Source organism: Papio anubis, chromosome X (assembly GCF_008728515.1).
Source record: "Papio anubis isolate 15944 chromosome X, Panubis1.0, whole genome shotgun sequence".
In the NCBI taxonomy this organism is placed as follows: Eukaryota; Metazoa; Chordata; class Mammalia; order Primates; family Cercopithecidae; genus Papio; species Papio anubis.
Window position 1 is genome coordinate 84,235,862 of NC_044996.1, and position 19,029 is coordinate 84,254,890.

Sequence of the window (19,029 nt, forward strand, 5' to 3'; positions counted from 1 at the left end):
CCAACACTTTGGGAGGCTGAGGCAGGTGGATCACCTGCAGTCAGGAGTTTGAGACCAGCTTGGCCAACATGGTGAAATCCTCATCTCTACTAAAAAAAAAAAAAAAAAAAAAAATTACCCAGGATTGGTGGTGTGCACCTGTAATCCCAGCTACTCCAGAGGGTGAGGCAGGAGAATCACTTGAACCAGGGAGGCAGAGATTGCAGTAAGCCAAGATTGCACCATTGCACTCCAGCCTGGGCGACAAGAGTGAAGACTCCATCTAAAAAAAAGAACAAAAACAAACAAACAAACAAAAAAAAAAAAACCAGACAAAAAAAACTCTTTCTTTTACTGAATTGTAATCTGTCCTCATTGCGTTTGCCCTTTGGGGTGCTACAGAAAAACATCTAACTTCTTTATTCCATGATAATCCTTCAGGTTCATTGAAACAATAGTTATGTTCACTGCTCCATGTCTCTCTCATAGCTCCTCCATGCTTTACAAAAGGAGATGCTCCATGAATATTGGGGCTGAACAACACATTGCAAATGTGTCTGACCAGAATTTAACAGAGCAAGACAATCAATTCCTTTATTCTGTATCCCATATAATAGTCCCTTGGTATTTGAAGGGGCTTGGTTCCATTCCCCCACTCCCAGGAATACCAAAATCCAAAAATATTCATGTTCCTTACCTAAAACATATAAAATGGTGTCACATTTGTATTTAACCTATACACATCCCCCATATATTTCATTTATATCTAGATTACTTGTAATAGCCAATACAATGTGTTATGTAAATAGTTGTTTTACATAACTTTTTTTTTTTTTTACTGTTGAATTGTTATTTTTACTGTGTCTCTAAAATATATTTTCCATTTGCAGTTGCTTAAATCTGTGGACATGGAACCTATGGATGTGGAGGGCTAACTGTATTTCTGTTAATGGAACTTACAATCCATCAGTTGTCTTCGGCAGTCACTTACTACTATTGACTCTGAATCATTTAATAAAGAAATACTTATGGAATATCTACTATGTACAACACTGTTAAGTTATGTGCTGTGGATATCTTATATCCAAAGAGAATCTTTGCAGATACATCCAACATTTGCCCTAAAAAGAGACAGATGTTTAGAAGTATATTTAGAAGGATGCTATCAGACATTAACACAAGTACCACAAGTACTTAAGGGACTAAGTACCATATTGATGGAGAAAGAAGAAAGGGATAAATCCAAAAGGTCTTATGCACTCTTGACTTGAGCCTAACATCCATAATCACATGTGATCCCCTCTCTACAAAATCTTATAAACTAGAGATTTCTAGCCCCTGGTTTACAGATAAAGTAGTGAAACCAACATTCTTTCAACCATGTTGTGTCATATAGATCACTTCTCCTTGGGTTGGCGGGTTGATATTATTCATTTTGTAGGGGACTGTTATAGAAGAATGGATAGTATTGAAATTGGGATAGCCTTCAAGGTCAAAGGGATAATAATAAAAGTAACATGTTCAAAAAACAAGAGAGTGAGGATGGTTTAAAGTGACAGTGACTAGATCCATTTGGCTGGGTTTTAAGAGTTTTGTAAGGGAACTCCAGGAATTCAGGCTGGAAAAATAAGCAGATCATAAAAGGACTTGAACACCAGATTTAAATAATTTGGACTTACCCATAAGCCAATGGGGAGAAGCTGAAATTTTAATCGTACAAAGCTTCCTTTGTATTAAGCATGAAGAATAGGGAAAAAATAAGACAGGACTCCTGCCCTTATGGAGCTTAAAGACTAATAGACATTTAAAGCAGTATACAGAAACGGTTGGACCTAACTTTGGAAAGATCTGGTGGCACAAATACAATAGGAATTAGAGAGTAGCAGAGAGAGCTAGAGAGAAAGGATGTGGGATCACTGCACTAATCCCGGCAAGAGGTGTTAAGAATCTGAACTGGGGGAGAAGGAATGACTGAGAAGGCTTTGGGAAACAACATATCCCTTCACCACCCTAATTCCCAAAGCCTTCAGCTTGGTTTTTCCAAACACTATGAGATCATCTCTGATGGGGAATTCTGAATCTGGAAGCATAGAGAAGAGTCCACCCTGCTCAATTCCACATCTGACCTGCCATACTTTGAGTCAATCTAGCACCTCAGTGAAGCCCAGAAAGCGTCTAAAACAAACCACATACCATATGAAAGTATGAGCATGGTTTAAATTTTTGGTCTATTATTAGATAGTTGGTGACTAAAATATCTCAGTCTATTTTGATCTTTTTTATTCAAAAGGCTGATCAAACAAATTTTTCAGATGAACAATTGCAAACAGACTACACATTTGCTAACCAGGGTTTTTAAACAAAGATGAAAGGGAAGGAGGGATGGGCAGAGTAAAGAAACTCAGAACATGTTTTGGAATCCTTTCTGCACCCAAACACCAAACATCAAGTGTTTCCATCTTTACTCTCAACTCTTGGTTAATGCAGTCTCCTCATCTAATTAGAGGTTGGACAATGCTTCAGAGAGATGGCCCAATGTGACAAGCTTGGAAAAATTCTTTCTCTCCTGCACTGCCCATTTTCAAATAAATGTCCAAACAGTTATCATTTAGCAAGACTGTACCTTCTTTAAAAGAAAACCTGGAGAGACAGATTTTTGCAGTATCCTGCTTCCATTTCCACAGTAACAAAAAGGTTATCTGACAACCACATTCATGACTTCTTATGGGATCCTGCATAACACATTGGGGCCTAGAGGAATTGAGGTAGCATCTTGTCAGTCCTGGCAAGTGTCCGTTCTTATTTAGTGTAAATCCCACAAAATCCACATGCTGACTTTTTTCCCAACGTTTTGTTCCTTTTGTCCAGTCTCTGGAAGGAAATGGACTCTGCTCACTCTCCCAATTCTCTGTCCAATCTTGTTGATGGAGACAGGTAATTAAAAGGTGAAGGGCAGAGCAATACGGAGGAAGAATGGAGAGAGACAAATCAATGTTAGAAGGGAGCCCAAGTGATAGAGTGGAAAGAGGTCTGGCAGTGTGGAGTCTCAAATTCAAGTTCCGGTTCTGCTACTTGTTCAACATATGACTTTAGGTAAGTATCCTTACTTCTAAGAGTCCTTAAAGGAAGCTGGTGTATATTAAGGATATGAGTTGTTCAATGTTTGAAGTTCAGGCACAATGTTTTTGCACTTTAAACACTTTCTGTTATATGAAAATTACCTCGTTCCATAAATGTATTGGAAAATAACATAAGTTGTGGAGCTGAATCACCTAGATTCTAATATTGGCACTTTCACTTACTTGTTCTCTAATCTTGGGCAGGTTACTTAATTGCTCTGTGCCTGTTTCTTCATCTATAACATAGAAATGATAATTGTAGCTACCTCATGGATTATTTTGAGGATTAAACGAATTAATACTGTAAAAGAAATAAAACAATGCCTGACTGTAAAAACTGGCATTTTTCTTATCTTAACTCTCCTATTTAAGCAGGCATCGAATTGCCCAGGTTTGTAGCAGTCTGAGATCAACCTCCTTGAGATCTCTAGGCCCTTTTCAATAATTCCTATAGTTCTGTTTTCCAATCCCTATCATAAGTTATCAACCTCTTCTAACCACCCCTTTCCATCACTGTGCCCCTACTTTAACCTCTAGGCCACCCAGCTATTTGGTGAGGATCAGTGGACTATAATAGGGGCAGTGCATAATGAAGTCACCTATGTCGCCAGTCTTTTGGGATGGTGAAGGTGAAGAGTAATCTGAGAAGCTGCTGATATTGCACAGTAGTTAGAACCTTGTGGTTAGAAGCCAGACTTCCTGGGAGTGCACACAAGTTCTGCTACTTCCTAGCTGTGTGACCCTTGGACAAGTTCTTTAACGTCTCTAGGCCTGCTTCCTAAAGTTGACATGCGAATTAAATGAATCAGTTCATGCAAGGTGCGGAAGTTTACACAGCAAACATTCAGTAAGTGCTATCATTATTATTATATATGATTATATATAATTCTTTGTTCTCAGTATGGAACAAAGAATTTTCATTTTTCCAATATAGACTTTTTTCAAGAAAACAACATACAACTAATACTTAGAACAGGCTCTGACTAGGTCAGGCACTAGCTTGCTGTATGAGCTTAGCCAAGTCCCTTTCCATCTCGGTGCCTCAGGCACTCTACCAATAAAATGAGCTAGCTGGACAAGATGGTCTCCCAAGTTCCATGAACTCTAATTTCTTAGGATTTTAGGTCATTTTTGTCCAGGTGCCCTGTAGATTCTAGCTTTGATAAAAGCTCAATTGCCTTTAAAAGTCCACTTATTGTGTTTTTACAGGAAAAAAAAATATTTTGGTATGTAGTTCAGTAAAAACCTAATAATAATATTTCAGCTTGATTGGGGAGAGCAACCAATTTGTATAGTTTTCCAGTTTTATTCACTATTTAGTTTAATCACCTGGTTTTAGGTTTGCGCAAACAAACAAACAAACAAAAAACTCACTCTTGCCCAAATGAGTCCTCAGAATCACACACACACACACAAATCTACTGAATCAGAATCGAAGAGAACTGGGTTTGTGCCCTAGTTCTGTCACCAGCTCACTGTTTCACCTTGGGTAAGTCCCTACCCTTCTATAGACCTCTATAAAGTAAAAGGAAAGAAGGGAGAGGGTACCTACAGCCTAGGTGATCTCTAAGGTCCTTTTTAATCTTCTTGAAGAACAGCAAAGCTGAGGGCACTAAATGAAAACTGAGAAGCCATCAGGATGCTCATCAGATAACTCAAACTTTATAAGTCAAAAATCAAACTCTTGATTTCTATCCTGCCCATGATCTGCTCTACATACAGTCTTCACAATTTTAGTAAATGGCAATCTCATTTTTCCAGTTACTCAGACCAAAAATTTGGCAATCATCCTCATCTCCTCTATTTTTTTCACAGTGAATACCCAATCTGTCAGTAAATGCTGTTGGCTCTACCATCAAAACTCATCCAGAATTCAGCCACTTCCTATCTTCTCCACCAATACTACCTTAGTCTGAGACATGGTCACCTCTCACCCAGATCACTGCAGTGGCCTTGTCTCCCTGCTTCCCTCCTTGCTCCCACAGTCTCTTCTCCACACATACAGTAAGTAAACAAACAAACGTATAATATATCAGAGTGACAGATGTTATGAAGAGGAGGGAGCCTGTTAAAGTGTAAGTCAGGTCATGTTACTCTGCTCAAAACCTTCCAATACACCCTGCTTAGGAGTAAAATCCAAAGTCTTAAGGAAGACCTACCATGCAACCTCATTAACTCTGATCTCATTGTCTACCATCCTTCACTTATTTAAACCAGCCATATGAGCCTTTTTGTCCTCCATCACAGCAAACATGCTCTCCTGCCTCAGGCCCTTTGTGCCTGTGGTTCCCTGGGCCTGGAATATTCTAACTCCAGATGTCCAAATAGTAGCTCATTTCCTAATTTCCTTCAGGTCACTGCTCAAAATTTACCTTTCCAGTAAGGTTTTCCCTGGCCAGCAGATATAAAATATTCCCTCTCACCATGAATCTCTATACCCTATACTCTGTGAAGTTATTCTGCATGACACTTTTCATGCTCAGATGTATACTACATGTCTCCTCTCATTAAACTGTCAGCTCCATTCAGATATTTTTGTGTGTTCTGTTCGCTGCTACATCATTGGTGCCTAGTACAGAATTTGGCACATAGTAGATGCTTAATAGGCATTTATTGAATGTATGCAGTCTGTAAAGTAGAATGGCAAGGTTATTGACACCCAGAACTCTCACACAACCAAATCCATCAGTCTGGTGGATGGGTAACAAACCTAGAAGCCTTAAGAACTTCATAAATTTCTAGTATTGACACCACTTGTGGTTCTTTTGCCTCTCTGACTCTCATGTTTCCTATCTATAAGGTAAAAAGAGCTGTGAGATAAAAGCAGGGAACACATGATCTGGAGAAGAAAGAATGAGACTGAAATCCCAGATCTGTCACTTTGATGCTGTTTGATTGTAAACATGTAACTTAACCACTCTTAGCATAATTTTTATAATGGGAATAAAAGTATTGTAATAGTATGAATACTATTATAATACTCCAAACTCTAGTTACTTGTACAGGGTAGAAACAAGAATGAAATGCAATAATGGAATATGAAACTTCTCTATAAACTGGACAGTGCTACTTGAATATATTTGCTGTGTCCTGCTCCATATGCAAAGAGAGGTATTAAAAAGTCAAAATATTACTTAAAAATGCTTGACACTTCGAGAAAGAACATCCCAAATGAAACAGTAAGTACCATAGTAGCTTATTTATTGTCTGGTGCTAAGCAGTTCTGGTTGAAGTTATCCTGCGATAGGGCCTTGGCTGTGTGTTGAAACCGTCAATGGAGGCTCACCATTCCCAGGGAAATCCTGCCACGGGGCACTTGCAGTCCCCCTAGCGGCCAGATAGCGGGACTACAGTTCCACAAGCAAGGAACTCACTCAACCTGCAGAGAACCAGAGCCCATGTTAGGTGGTAGGCCGTTTCAGAATGTTACGTTGTCTATTACAGCAAAGCTCTTATAAGATCGCCATGTGCCCCCATACTCCCCAAATTGTTCTATTTGTGCAATCCATCAGGATCAATGGAAACTTAGAAGGCAGAAAAACAACTCTTGATCTGACCACCACACTGGGCATCTTATATCAAATTTAGAGCTATTAATCACCTTCAGTTCTAATTTATTACTCATATTATTGCGGACTTGTTCAGATAAAGACATCAAAAACATGTACCCAACAAGTGCGATGATATAGCCAAAGAAATTGAAAAAAAATTGGCAACTAACTTGACTGGGGTGCACTATTTAATAAGCAGAAATAGATTTCAACCCATGCCTCCAGTTAATTCTTTCCAGAGGTACCAACTTCTGTTATTTAAAATATACATCAGGATCTTTAATCTATTGCTTGAGTTTAGACATGCTCCTACTTACTGCCACAAAGGATTAAAAGCAGCCACAGGTAACATTGTTGACCACTTCAGCCTCTATTGATTCATTTTTTTCTCTCTCTCTCTCTTTTTTTTTTTTAAAAATATCTACATTTTAAAAAATCCACACCGTACAATCCAGGATCTCATACAGGCATTATGGCATGATGGTGCTGCATTTCTGTTTGGGTTTTGGTTATTTGATTTCTGTTTGTTTTTGTTTTTAGTGGCTATAAGCTCCTTGTAAGCAATTACCTCAAGAAGATTCTGTCTGAATTGTGTCCCCTTTTATCTTATCTCTTCCTAGTACATGCTGGACACATAGCAGGTGCTTAATGAAAAGTGGTTGATTGATAGAGTCTTTTTTTTTTTTTTTTTTTTTTTACGGATCCTGGAGTGCAGTGGCATGATCTCGGCTCGCTGCAACGTCTGCCTCCTAGGCTCAAGTGATCCTCCTGCCTCAGCCTCCCAAGTAGCTGGGATTATGGGTGCCCACCAAAACGCCTGGATAATTTTTGTATTTTTAGTAGACATGGGGTTTCACCATGTTGGCCAGGCTGGTCTTGAACTCCTGACCTCAGATGATCCGCCCACCTCGGCCTCCCAAAGTGCTGGGATTACAAGAGTGAGCTACTATGCCCGGCCAGATTCTTTTTAAAAAAATTCCCTTTATTAGGGTAATCTCTACAGACAGCTATTAGATTATAACTAAACCTTTTGCTGGGTGGCCTGCAGTTAACTCACAATTATCAGGACATGACAGTTGTAGCTGATTAGCTATGACCTTTAGCCTAGAGTGTTAATGAAGACAAAGTTCAATCTCTACATAGATGAATTTTATCTTTGCTTCATAGCTATGGAGTACATCTCTAAAAAGAAGCTTAAATTATATGAGAGTAAAGGAATCCTTTCCCTATCTAGAAATGCACATCAGAAGGAGTATTGGAATTTACTTTGTCCAAAGGACAAGAGATAAAAACACAAAATTATGATTTTAGCTGCTTATAAAAACCTAAACATAAGCCAAATATAGCTAGTGATTTCATTTGTCACCTCTACATGTTAGTTTTCTATATAGAAATTATTATTATTACTCACTCCCTTGCTAATAGTTCCCAAATCCAAATTCTAAAAAAGGGATTATAAACGACCCAAACCTTATTAGACTTCTTTCCCGCTGTTCTCTAAAGAGATGAACATTTAAAAACACTCTCCTATTCATCCTGAAAGGGGATGGGATTACCAGTTCAAATTTATAGCTGAGTAAAAATGACAACAGTGTCCCCTTCATACAGAAGGCTTGTATGCAGCCTTCATACAGGATGAAATGAAATAAGCTTTAACGTTCAGTGAAACAGCAGAAGCCCTCTTCCCCGTAAGTCCCAGAAGTATTCAAAACTCAGGTATTTTCAGCAAGGTTGCAGGATGCAAGATCAATACACAAAACAATTATGTTTTCATACATTGTCAGTGAATAATCTGAAAAGAAAATCAACAAAACAGTTCAATTTATAATAGTATCAAAAAATAAATCACTTAAGACTAAATTTTTAAAAGAACTGCAAAACTTATCATCTGAAAACAATAAAAAATTGTTGACAAAAGGAAGATCTAAATAAATGGGAAGACATCTCATATTTATGGATGAAAAAACTTAACGTTGTTGAGATGGCTATGCTCCCCAAATTGATTTACAGATGTAATATAGTTCCTGTGAGAATCCCAGCTGACTTCTTTGTAGAAATTGACAAGCTTATCCCAATTCATATGAAAACTCAAGGGACCCACAAGAGCCAAAACAACCTTGAAAAACAAGACCAAAGTCAAAGAGCTCAAAATTCCTAATTTCAAAACTCGCTAAAAACCTACAATAATCAAGATAATGTGGTACTGGCATAGGAATAAACATATAGATCAACTGAATACAGTTGAGAGTCCACAAATAAACCCTCACATTTACAGTCAACTGATTTTACACAAAGGGTGCCAAGACAGTTAAGTGAGGAAAAATTCAACAAGAATATTGTAAGAAATGAGTATCTATGTGTAAAAGAATGAAGTCGGACCCCTACCTCAATCATAGATAAACATTACATCAAAACTGATGAAAGACCTAAGTGTAAACAGCGAAAACTATAAAACTCTTAGAAGGAAACATATGTGTAAATCTTTGTAATCTCGGATTAGGCAAAGCCTTCTTAGATATGATGCCAAAATCATAAGCCAAAACAGAAAAAAAAGTAGATGAATTGGACTTCATCAAACTTAAAAACTTTTTTTGTACTTCAATCTAGATACCATTAAGAACACAAAAAGAAAAAAAGGAAAGTAAAAAAGACAACCCACAGAATGTGAAAAAATATCCACAAATCACAATCTATTAAAGGACATGCATCCAGAATATATTTTTTAAAACTCTTAAAACTCAATAATAAAAAACCCAACTAAAAAATGGGCAAAGGATCCAAATAGATATTTCTCAGAAAAGAAGATATACAAATGGCCAATAAGAACATGAATAGATACTGAACATTATTCGTTATTAGGGAAATAGAAATAAAAACCACAATGAGGTACCACTTCACACCCACTAATATAGCTGTAATAAAAAAGAGAATTACAAGTGTTTGCAAGGATGTGGAAGAAATGGACCCCTCATACGTTGCTGATGGGATTGTAAAACAGTGCAGACACTTTCGAAAACAGTTTGACAGTTCTTCAAAGGATAAACATAGAGGTACCATATGACTCAGAGATTTCAATCCTATGTATGTATCCAAAAGAATTGAAAATGTCCACAATATGTGGACTGAATATGTCCACAATAAACTTGTACATGAATGTTCACAGCAGTATTATTCATAATAGTCAAAAGGTGGAAACAACCCTAATGCTCATCACCTGATAAACGGATAGATAAAATGTGGTATAGTCATACAGTGGAACATTATTAGGCTATAAAAAATAGCGAAGTACTGATACATGCTTCAGCATGGATGACCTTGAAAACATATTCTGTGTGAAAGAAGCTAGTCACAAAAGACCCCATATTACATGATTTCATTCATACAAAATATTAGAATAAGCACATCCATAGATAGAAGTAGATTATTGGTTGCTAAGGACTGAGGGAACATAAGGCATTGAACACAAAGGTGTATAGCGTTTCCTTTGGGGGTGATTAAAATGTTCTAAAATTGATTGCAATAATGGTTGCACAACTCTGAATATACAGAAAAGCATGGAACTGTACACTTTAGAAGAGTGAATTGTATGGATTGTAAATTACGTCTCAATAAAGCTATTATTTAAAAAATAACACTTAGGTACTAAGTAACCTAAATTGACAACATTCTCAAGTGACCCAGCACTTTAATGCTATAAACTTATCTAGATGAGCTGCCTTCAGTCCTGGTGTGGCCTGCAGGTTGGCAGCAAGAACTGCCAGGAGAGAGAGCGTGTGGCATCACCCATGAGTGTGCAAGCAATAATTCATGGACTATCGTCTCTATGTAGCAGCTACTGAGAGAAGTCCTTAGGAGTAACAATCTAAAGTATTTGTCAGGTGGGAAATTTCAAGAAGAAAAAGCCTGGGAGTGTTGCTCTAGAGAGATTCCCCTACGTGGTAAACAAACATCATAGAAAATCTATCTTTCTACTTCTTTACCTAGCAAAAGGGTAATCACTAAGCACCCCTCCTGGCCTACTCAAACGAACATGAATGCAGTGAATAAACTGGAAAACACTGTGTCTTTTTTTTTTTTTTTTAAGAATGCTATGTAAATATGAGATTTCATAATTCTCTTCCGTATGACAAAGGGCAACCAATGCTGGTAACTGTACAGAACTTTATAAGCAATTTTGTTTAAAAGTCAACTTTGTGTTTAAGATGAGGTTAACTTTCTCTGAATTTAACATCCCAGAACTTGATGGAATGCTGATATGGGAAGTCGGAGGTAGAATAATTTCTTTAATATCTTTCTTTGTTTTCAAATGATTAATTTTTATGTAGCTTAAGCAGATTAGCCCAGCCGGACACTTACAGCACGCACCCTCATATGCATATTAGGTACTGCTTGTGACCAGGCTACCGAGGTCTGAACCGAACTGACCTGGGAAGGGTCTCAGAGCTATCTCTCAGGTTCTGAGAGAAGGTGGCCAACATTACAGTACACAGAGAGAGACAGAGATCAAGACAGAGACAGAGACAGCATAAGACAAAATACTTTATGAAATTGCCAAGTCCTCAAGCCATCTAGTTAACTCCCTCAGCAACTGTTGAACCAGGCTTTAACCTCAAGGTAAAAAAAAACTCAGCTATTCATTTTGCAATCCCCTCATGTCATCTAGGTCTTAAGGGAGAGATGCTGGGGTTGATCTAATCAGCTACTTTACAGATTTTTTTTTTTTAAGAAATTATTTAGGAGCATGCCACAGGTGTAATGAGAAAAATGCCCTGAGAAGTGGAAAGAAGAGTCTGTATTTCAATGTCAAAAACATGAAAGGAGTGGAATAAAAGAAAATCGGGGACAGGCAGCACTTGAGGAAGCTGCAGACAAAGAGAAAATGGTGGAGGTGGGGGGTGGGGAGAGATTTTCTTTTCCTTCTCTGACCAAGCTCACAAAACTTGATTTTTTTGTTTGCTTTTTTTTTATATTTCAGAGTTGTGATTTCAGGTTTGGCTATAAAATAAGCCCTTGCTTTGCCACACCCAGTCCACATTCTGCTCCCTGCTTATGCAAGGTTCTGAATGAAACTGGTGATCTTGATATCACCATTAAAAATAATCATAATAAAATTGTCCACATTTCTAACCCCAATTCACATAATCCCACCAAGTGGCTTGCACATGTACAAGCCACAGTGCATGTACGCGAAAGGAGACCAAAGAATTTTTTGTTTTAAATGCATATATGTACACCAGATGAAAAATTACTATTGGAATGAAAAACACTTGACAAAGAAAATTAAACGTACCAGCGAATCTAATATATTATTTCAAAGTTTACAGCTCAAAGAATGGAAGCCTGATGAGATAAAATTAGCACAGGCAAGAAAGCACCCCAAAACGACCCTGCAATTGGAAGCCTGCAAACTTCTTCGAAAATATCTCTCACCAGTGTTAATCTTTGGCTGACTTGAGCTGTGGACAAGAAAGAGGGCTACATCCTGTGTATACTTCCAGATGGGGTGCCACCCAGTGTGGCTATTTGGTCCTCAGGTGTTGATTGTTGGGATCCAGACAGAACTCACTACCTATTTGCTGACCAGAAGGAAAAGATGCTTCTTGCCAAAATATTGGTTCTTGAAGCCTATGGGGAGAAATAGTCTGTCTTGGTTTCAAAGGAAAATTCTGCTTTACAAGACAAACTGTCCCTTGTAAGATAGTCATAAAAATGCTTGATAACTGAGAGGAGAAGGAAAGAGGAATTAATAAAATGCCTTATTTTGAAAAATCTAATAGAAAAAGGGAACAAGACTTGTCAATATCAAAGCACTGCTAAAGTACTACCTACTATGGAGACCAGAACAAATTACCAAGAGAAAAATTAAAATGTTCTTTTTGCATCTGGATAATTTCTCTAAACCCCAAACTCTAATTCTGGCATGCAGACTCTCTTAGAACCCAACTCCCAAGAATAAATTTTTGTCATATTATTGTGCTGCCTGCTGGAATCTAAGGAGCCCTACTTCTGCCAAGGGAGCCAGTGGTCAATTAACAAAGTTGTAGTCCTGTTTGATCTCAGAGAGAAGACAGACAACTCCACAAAATATCATCAGGGTTGCACACAAGTCCCATCACTTTTTATTTTTCCTTCTGTTTAAATCACATGCTAAATTAAGTAAAAGAGACCACCTTTGCATCTCCCATCCTCTCAGCAGAAACATTGTAAATGTGTAAGAACACAGAGTGAGTGCAGATGTTACTAAGGTTTAAAAAAATCCCTTCACAAAATTAACTAATGTGCATAAACACACACATGAATGGAAAAGGGAGGAACCCAACAGGTCACTGGAAGCCTGCACAATTTTGAGATTTTTAGCTAAAAAATGGTACATAATGCATGCAATACAGAAAGGGAAGACACTCTTGATTTGGCTTAAGAAATCTCTTGCCTTTCACCAAATTGCACCCCTACAAAGTGAGGGGAAAAAAAGAGAAAGTAAGAAAATATCAACTTTTGGATTGGAATTGATTGCATTCTGATTAAATTGATTAATTTTCAATAAACTGACTTAAGGATTTTCTCTATCCTAGAAATGGAAAGTCTTCGTCAACTTACGAGACAGGAACACCAGTTTTCCTTTTAACTAGACTCCTCATAATCAGTGCAGCAATCAAAAACCAGAAAAAAAAAATCTTGTACTTTCTGCAGGAGCTGCTAAATTCTCATTAGTTTATGTCATTAATTTAAGCAGACTGTCAAGGAGGCACCAAGATATGATAATCTTCCTCATAAAGAAGCTTTTTTCATTAAGACCTGAAATAAAATCACCAAGCTCATTGTCTACCTGATGGGAGTAACTTTTGCTCTCTATAGTTATTCCCTAAAAATTTTGGTTTTGCCTTTGAAGGCACACATTTTTTAACAAATATGTGGAACCATCAGTTTTTTCCCTGCTAAGTAAGTAAGTTGTGGGGGAGGCATGCAGAAGATGGAAGGTTCCAGAGTCTGGGTTTAGTATCATGGCAGGTCAAAATGCACCTTAGACGTTTTCCCCCAAGAAAAGTTTACAGTAGAAGAAGGGCTCCACCGTCTAGTGACAGGCTTAGAAAAAAAATTAACCCTGCCAAGAAAATTTATTCTTATAAAATGAAGAATACTTTTTTTGTCCCATAGGATAAACCCATTACAAAAATAAAGAGTCTAAATTAACTGGAAAATACTTTGACGATATCAAATGAACCCTTTCAAAATCTTGTAAGCCAAACATTAAAAACCTAATGGAATGTAAAGCCTGGTAAGAAGCTGTTTCTTCAACAGCCCACAAAATAATATGAAATCCTACCCTCCTCTTTCTTTCTTCACTAATAGCGTGCTATCTCTACCTTGTAACAAGGAAAGCATCAATGAAAGAAGGCAAATTGCTGGATTTAAGTCCCCAAACGAAGATGTTAAGGCTAACAAAGAAATTTTGGAGAATTCACAGATAAAAGAAAACAGCCATAGAAACAAAGAATAAGACATAAGTCCACAGGGACATCAGCACCTGGTCTACCTGAGGAGTGAATTCCCCAATTCAGTATGTCCTCCCTCACTAGATAAACTAATATCTTAATTTGCTGGGGGAGAAAATCTTCAGCATGGTCTCCAAGAAGCTCAACAATTGCGGTGAGGAATAATTTTTAATAAGCACGATGCAATTGCCTGCCACTTTTCTCATATGCTAATTAAAACTCTGGGGTAAGATTATGGCTCATAGGTCACTAAGAGTTCTTACTCAATTTGTTAGAGCTAACAGCATGTATTCTAAAATGCCAACATGTCCTAAAAATGAAGGAATATAATAAAAAAAACCTCACTCCTCCCTCCCCAGTGGAGATTTTGGGGCACACTGAAATAGCAGGAAATGTTTCACAAAAATATGTTTTCCAACACTTTCGTAAGTCAGACTCAAGCCTAATTAAATTGTACATTAAAAGAATATTCTCCTCTTTATAGATCTGATGCAAACCTGAAGTAGGGGGTTGTGGATCTGTTAAAATCCACAGAGAAAATAAACACTTTATAAGAGAAAACCGACCCAAGCAACTACTTTCAACATAGTCAACCAACGTTGAGAAACTGTGAATGCAAATCCTGTGGAGTCTTTACCAAGAAAGTTGCCCCTCTGCCTACTCTAAACATGACGGTTCAGATTATCTCTACTGACCTCCAGCCCTGGAGCAAGTCCCCAGTTGCTTCCGGGAAAGAAGTTCACTCCTTCACATTGCAGACCTCAGCACCCAGAGACCACTTTCTTTCCCTAACCGAGAATTTCATTTTACCTCTTTGGAGGAGACCCGCTTAGAAGCTCTTGGGCCAGTCTTTTTGACTCTAATCTGCACAGGCTGAAAGGGAAGTCCTAACAGACCCGAAGAGAAGAAATTGCCCAAATTTCTGATTGAGGTTCTCAGACTTTGAGGACAGGAGGAAAGGAAGAGTGGAGGGCTTATGAGCTTTGTCTCTGAAGGTGGCCCGTACAACAGGATTTAAGTTTGGGACTCGGGTACCAGGAGGTAGCGAGAATTTGGGGCCGTTGGGGGAGTTGAAGAATCTGGGAGGGCAGGAATCAGCACCCAGGACACGCAGCAGAAATTAGGAGAGCTCAGGTTAAACCTCTGGCAGGCCGGGAGTCCACGGGAGAGCTCTAGGTTTACCCTGCTGAGCTCTCCCAGGGGCAGTCTGAGTGTTCGCGCAGGTAGGAGCCACTAGACACCCCAGAATGCAGAGCGACTCTGTGCCCTGGGCTGAAAGGCGACATTTCTGGAAGGAGAAACTTACCGCATGTCCCCGTAAGGTCCGGAGTAGCTATCCATCCAGGGGCCCATCTCGCTTTTGACACAAGTGGGACTGGGATAGGGCACTCTGCTCACCATGCCGCCAGGGTACCACACATCAGGTGCGGTGAAGTCGCCTTCCTGGCCCGCCAGCCCCTGAGGTGGCCGAGTGTAGCCATAGGGGGCTACAGCTCCCGCCTCGCCTGCGCCGCCGCCGCCGCCGCCACCGCCGCCGCCCCCACCACCACACGGTCCATACAACTGGCCTTCTTCGGCTGTGAAGAGAGTGTGCCAGGATGAGGAAGCGGCCGCTGAGGGTGACCCAGAGCCGGGTCCCGCTGCACCCGCGCCATGCAGGCTCGCCAGGTCCCCATAGCGGCACTGCGCCGCCGCAGCCGCCCAGGCGCTGCCATAGTCCAGGGGGTTCTCCAGCTTGATGCGAGCGTGGGGATGGGGAGGCGGTGGAGGGGGCGGCGGCCCCGCCAGAGCCAGTGGAAAGTTGTAGTAGTCGCGACTCTGGTACGCAGCTGCCTCGTCCAGTGCTCCGGACTTGTAGAGAGACAGGGTGGACGGCAGTTCAAGTGTCCCGGAGCTCCCTGCTGCAGCGCTGCCAGAGCAGCCTAGGCTCTCGCCTTCTAGCCCTTTGGTGTAACCTCCCTTGAAAGGGGAATACTCAGCAGTATCTTCAGTGCTCTTGCCTGCGCTGTCGTCTAGCAGAGAACCTTTGCATTCGGCCAATGGGGCACACGGAGTGGGACGCACAGCGGGTGGAACTCCCAAAACTGGGGCGTACATGCAATCCCCTCGAAGCTGTTCCCCTGGACTCAGATGCTCCAACGCCTCCACACCCAAGCCCATGGACACCGACACTGCCTTACACAGCTCCTTGGCGCTGTCAGAAATGGTCGAAGTGCCCCCTAAGTAATTGTCCTTGGAGGAAGTGGGAGCCCCCGAGGCCTCCCTCGCTCTCCCGCTGCTGTTGCCTTCGGATACTGCTTCCTGCTGCTGTTGCTGAAGGAGTTGCATGGTGCTGGCCTCGCTCAGGATGTCTTTAAGGTCGGCGGAGCAGCTGCTTAAGCCGGGGAAAGTGGGGCCCAGCAGAGACAACGTGGATGGGGCAGCTGAGTCATCCTCGTCCGGAGGTGCTGGCAGCTGCTGCGGCAGCCCCTTGCCGGCGGCCACGGCGGCTCCAGGCTCTGGGACGCAACCTCTCTCGGGGTGGCACTCCGGGGCTGACTGAGGCTGTGAAGGCTGCTGTTCCTCATCCAGGACCAGGTAGCCTGTGGGGCCTCTACGATGGGCTTGGGGAGAACCATCCTCACCCTGCTGCTGCTGCTGCTGCCGGGGGCTAGTTTCTTGCTGCTGCTGCTGCTGCTGCTGCTGCTGCAAACTGGCGCCGGGAGGTGCTGCGCTCGCGGCCTCTGGGTGCCTGGGGCCCGGGTTCTGGATCACTTCGCGCACGCTCTGGAACAGATTCTGGAAAGCTCCTCGGTAGGTCTTGGACGGCGGCCGAGGGTAGACCCTCCCCAGCCCTAACTGCACCTCCATCCTTGAGCTTGGCTGAATCTTCCACCTACTTCCCTTACCCCGCCTCCCCTTCTCTTGCTCAGAAGAGTTCAACAGGCTGTGATGATGCGGTAGTCGCTGCAGCTAGCTGCCCACCTGCGGGAAGCTCCAGAGAAGGAAACTTGCGGGAGCAACCACGCAAAAAGCGCTCTGACAGCCTCAAAGTCTCCTGCAGAAGAAGACACACGGTGGACAAGATCTGCCCTGCTAGACTCACAGTCTGTCTCTTAACACTTGAAGAGTAGATTCAAAAGATGCCCGAATCTTAAAAGAAAAAACAAAATCCTCCACCTTCCAAATTCAGTGTCCACTGAAGTAGGTGCAAATAAGAACTGAGTTATTATCTTTTTCTTTTATTTCGTTTTTTTGTTTTGTTTTGTTTTTGTTTGTTTTATTTTTTGGCTACTGAAGCCCTGACTGTCTTTTCATCTTTTGATCTCTGGCTCCGCACTCGGGGTGGGGAAAGCAGGAGGAAGTAGAGAGAGAGTGGGGGGAAACGGAGGGTTCTCTCCGCGTGCAGCCTAACCAGGCAGGTCGTGGCTGCAGTGCTGAAGCCGCTCCCCAGTCGCCTGGCTCCTAAGAGCCTTCTTTGCAATGTGCAGCTAGCTCGCCCGCTGGCAGCCAAAGGGAGTTACCTCTCTGCAAACTCGGGCTGGCAGCGCTGGGCCGACGGGGGGGGGGGGGGGGGGGGGGAGGCGGGGTGGAGAGGAGGAGGACAAAGGCAGCCGTCAGTCCTACCAGGCACTTTCCTTGCTTCCTCCGAGTCTTTAGCAGCTTTTAAAAACTTCACCGAAGAGGAAAGGGCAGCTCCGGGGCGGCGGCTTCGAAGTCGCCGCGCTGCAAAAGGCGTTGGCTGTCGCTGGAGCCGGGCTGGGGCTGTCGTGGTGCGTCCCTTCGGCTCCTGTACAGCACTGGAGCGGCTAGCTCGGCCGTTTTTCCCTCTGTCGCCTCCTCTGCCTCTGGGCTTGCTCCGGACCGTCCCGCTCTCCCAGCAAACTGGCTCCCCGGGATCTCGGAGGGGGCGCTGGGAGGTGGAGAGCAAATGCAACAGTTTGCGAGTCGGGTCCCGCCCCCGCCGGGCCGGCCTCCTTGCCTTCCCACCTCCTTTTCCCTCCCCTCCCCTTTCTTTTTCTCCCCTCCCCTCATCGCGCGCTAACGCCTGCTTAGTGGCTTTGGAGAAACAAGTGCTGGCGCAGCGTGGGCGAGGGCAGGAGAGGCTAGCTGTAGCCCTGGAGGACCCCTGCTTCCTGAATAGCTCCTGCTTTGCTAAACCAAGCTTTAAGCGCCAGAGATCCAGATTTCCTGGAGGCCAGCACTCACCAAATTTGGTTCCAAAGCCCAATCTAAAAAACCAACAGGGTGTAGAGGAGGAGGGAGGAAAAGGACGATAGGAGTACCTGCTCCTAATGGCTGCCAGGGGTTCTTTTCAGGACTGATAAGAGCGTGCAGACGGGAGAGTCTCCTACAAACTGAGGAGCAAGCCATGACCAAGCCAGCAGATACTAGCTGGAACCTTAGATTCCGTCATAGGGATAGATCGGGCCTCGTGGCATTGTGCCATTTGCTCTAGGAACCCTCAGCCCCAAGAATCAGAGGTCATTTCTACCCTCTTCTCTGCCTTTCTTCCTGTCTGGAATTGCCTTTAACCATGCATTTCTCATCCAGACTTGCAAAGGCAAAACCACCCAGACAAGCAGGTAAACACGCAAACACTAAAAACACTTGCCATGTACACATAGGCCCTCAATTTTGTGCAGAGCTTTGCAAAGGTTTGTGTTGTATGCAGCTGCTTGCTTTTCCAAGTTGCCTTTGCATATTTTAAACTTTCCAACCGGAACTATCCAAGGATAGAACCTATATAGGGCTGCTTTTCGCCTCTTGATGGACAGCCAGGCGTGGAGGATGATGTGGGTTATTGCAACTGCTCTTTTGTGGAGGAGGTCCCATAAGCCCTGTGTAAAGGTGGAGAGGCAGGTGGGAATGGAAAGAGAGAGAAAATGTAAAAGTAAACCTATAATG

General features: G+C 42.0%; 1 protein-coding gene across 2 annotated transcripts in view; it reads right to left on the reverse strand.

The window, feature by feature from the left end:
• AR (androgen receptor) overlaps positions 1-17,662 on the reverse strand; it is a 164,983-nt gene extending 147,321 nt beyond the window's left edge. The window contains exon 1 of one of the 2 annotated variants that reach the window (XM_003917817.5): positions 15,449-17,647. In XM_003917817.5, the coding sequence (XP_003917866.2) occupies positions 15,449-16,992 (1,544 nt within the window). In that variant the 5' untranslated portion in view covers positions 16,993-17,647. Of the gene's footprint in view, positions 1-15,448 lie in introns of both variants that reach the window. The other variant, XM_021933125.2, reaches the window with a different exon arrangement.
• Positions 17,663-19,029: the final 1,367 nt, after the last annotated feature.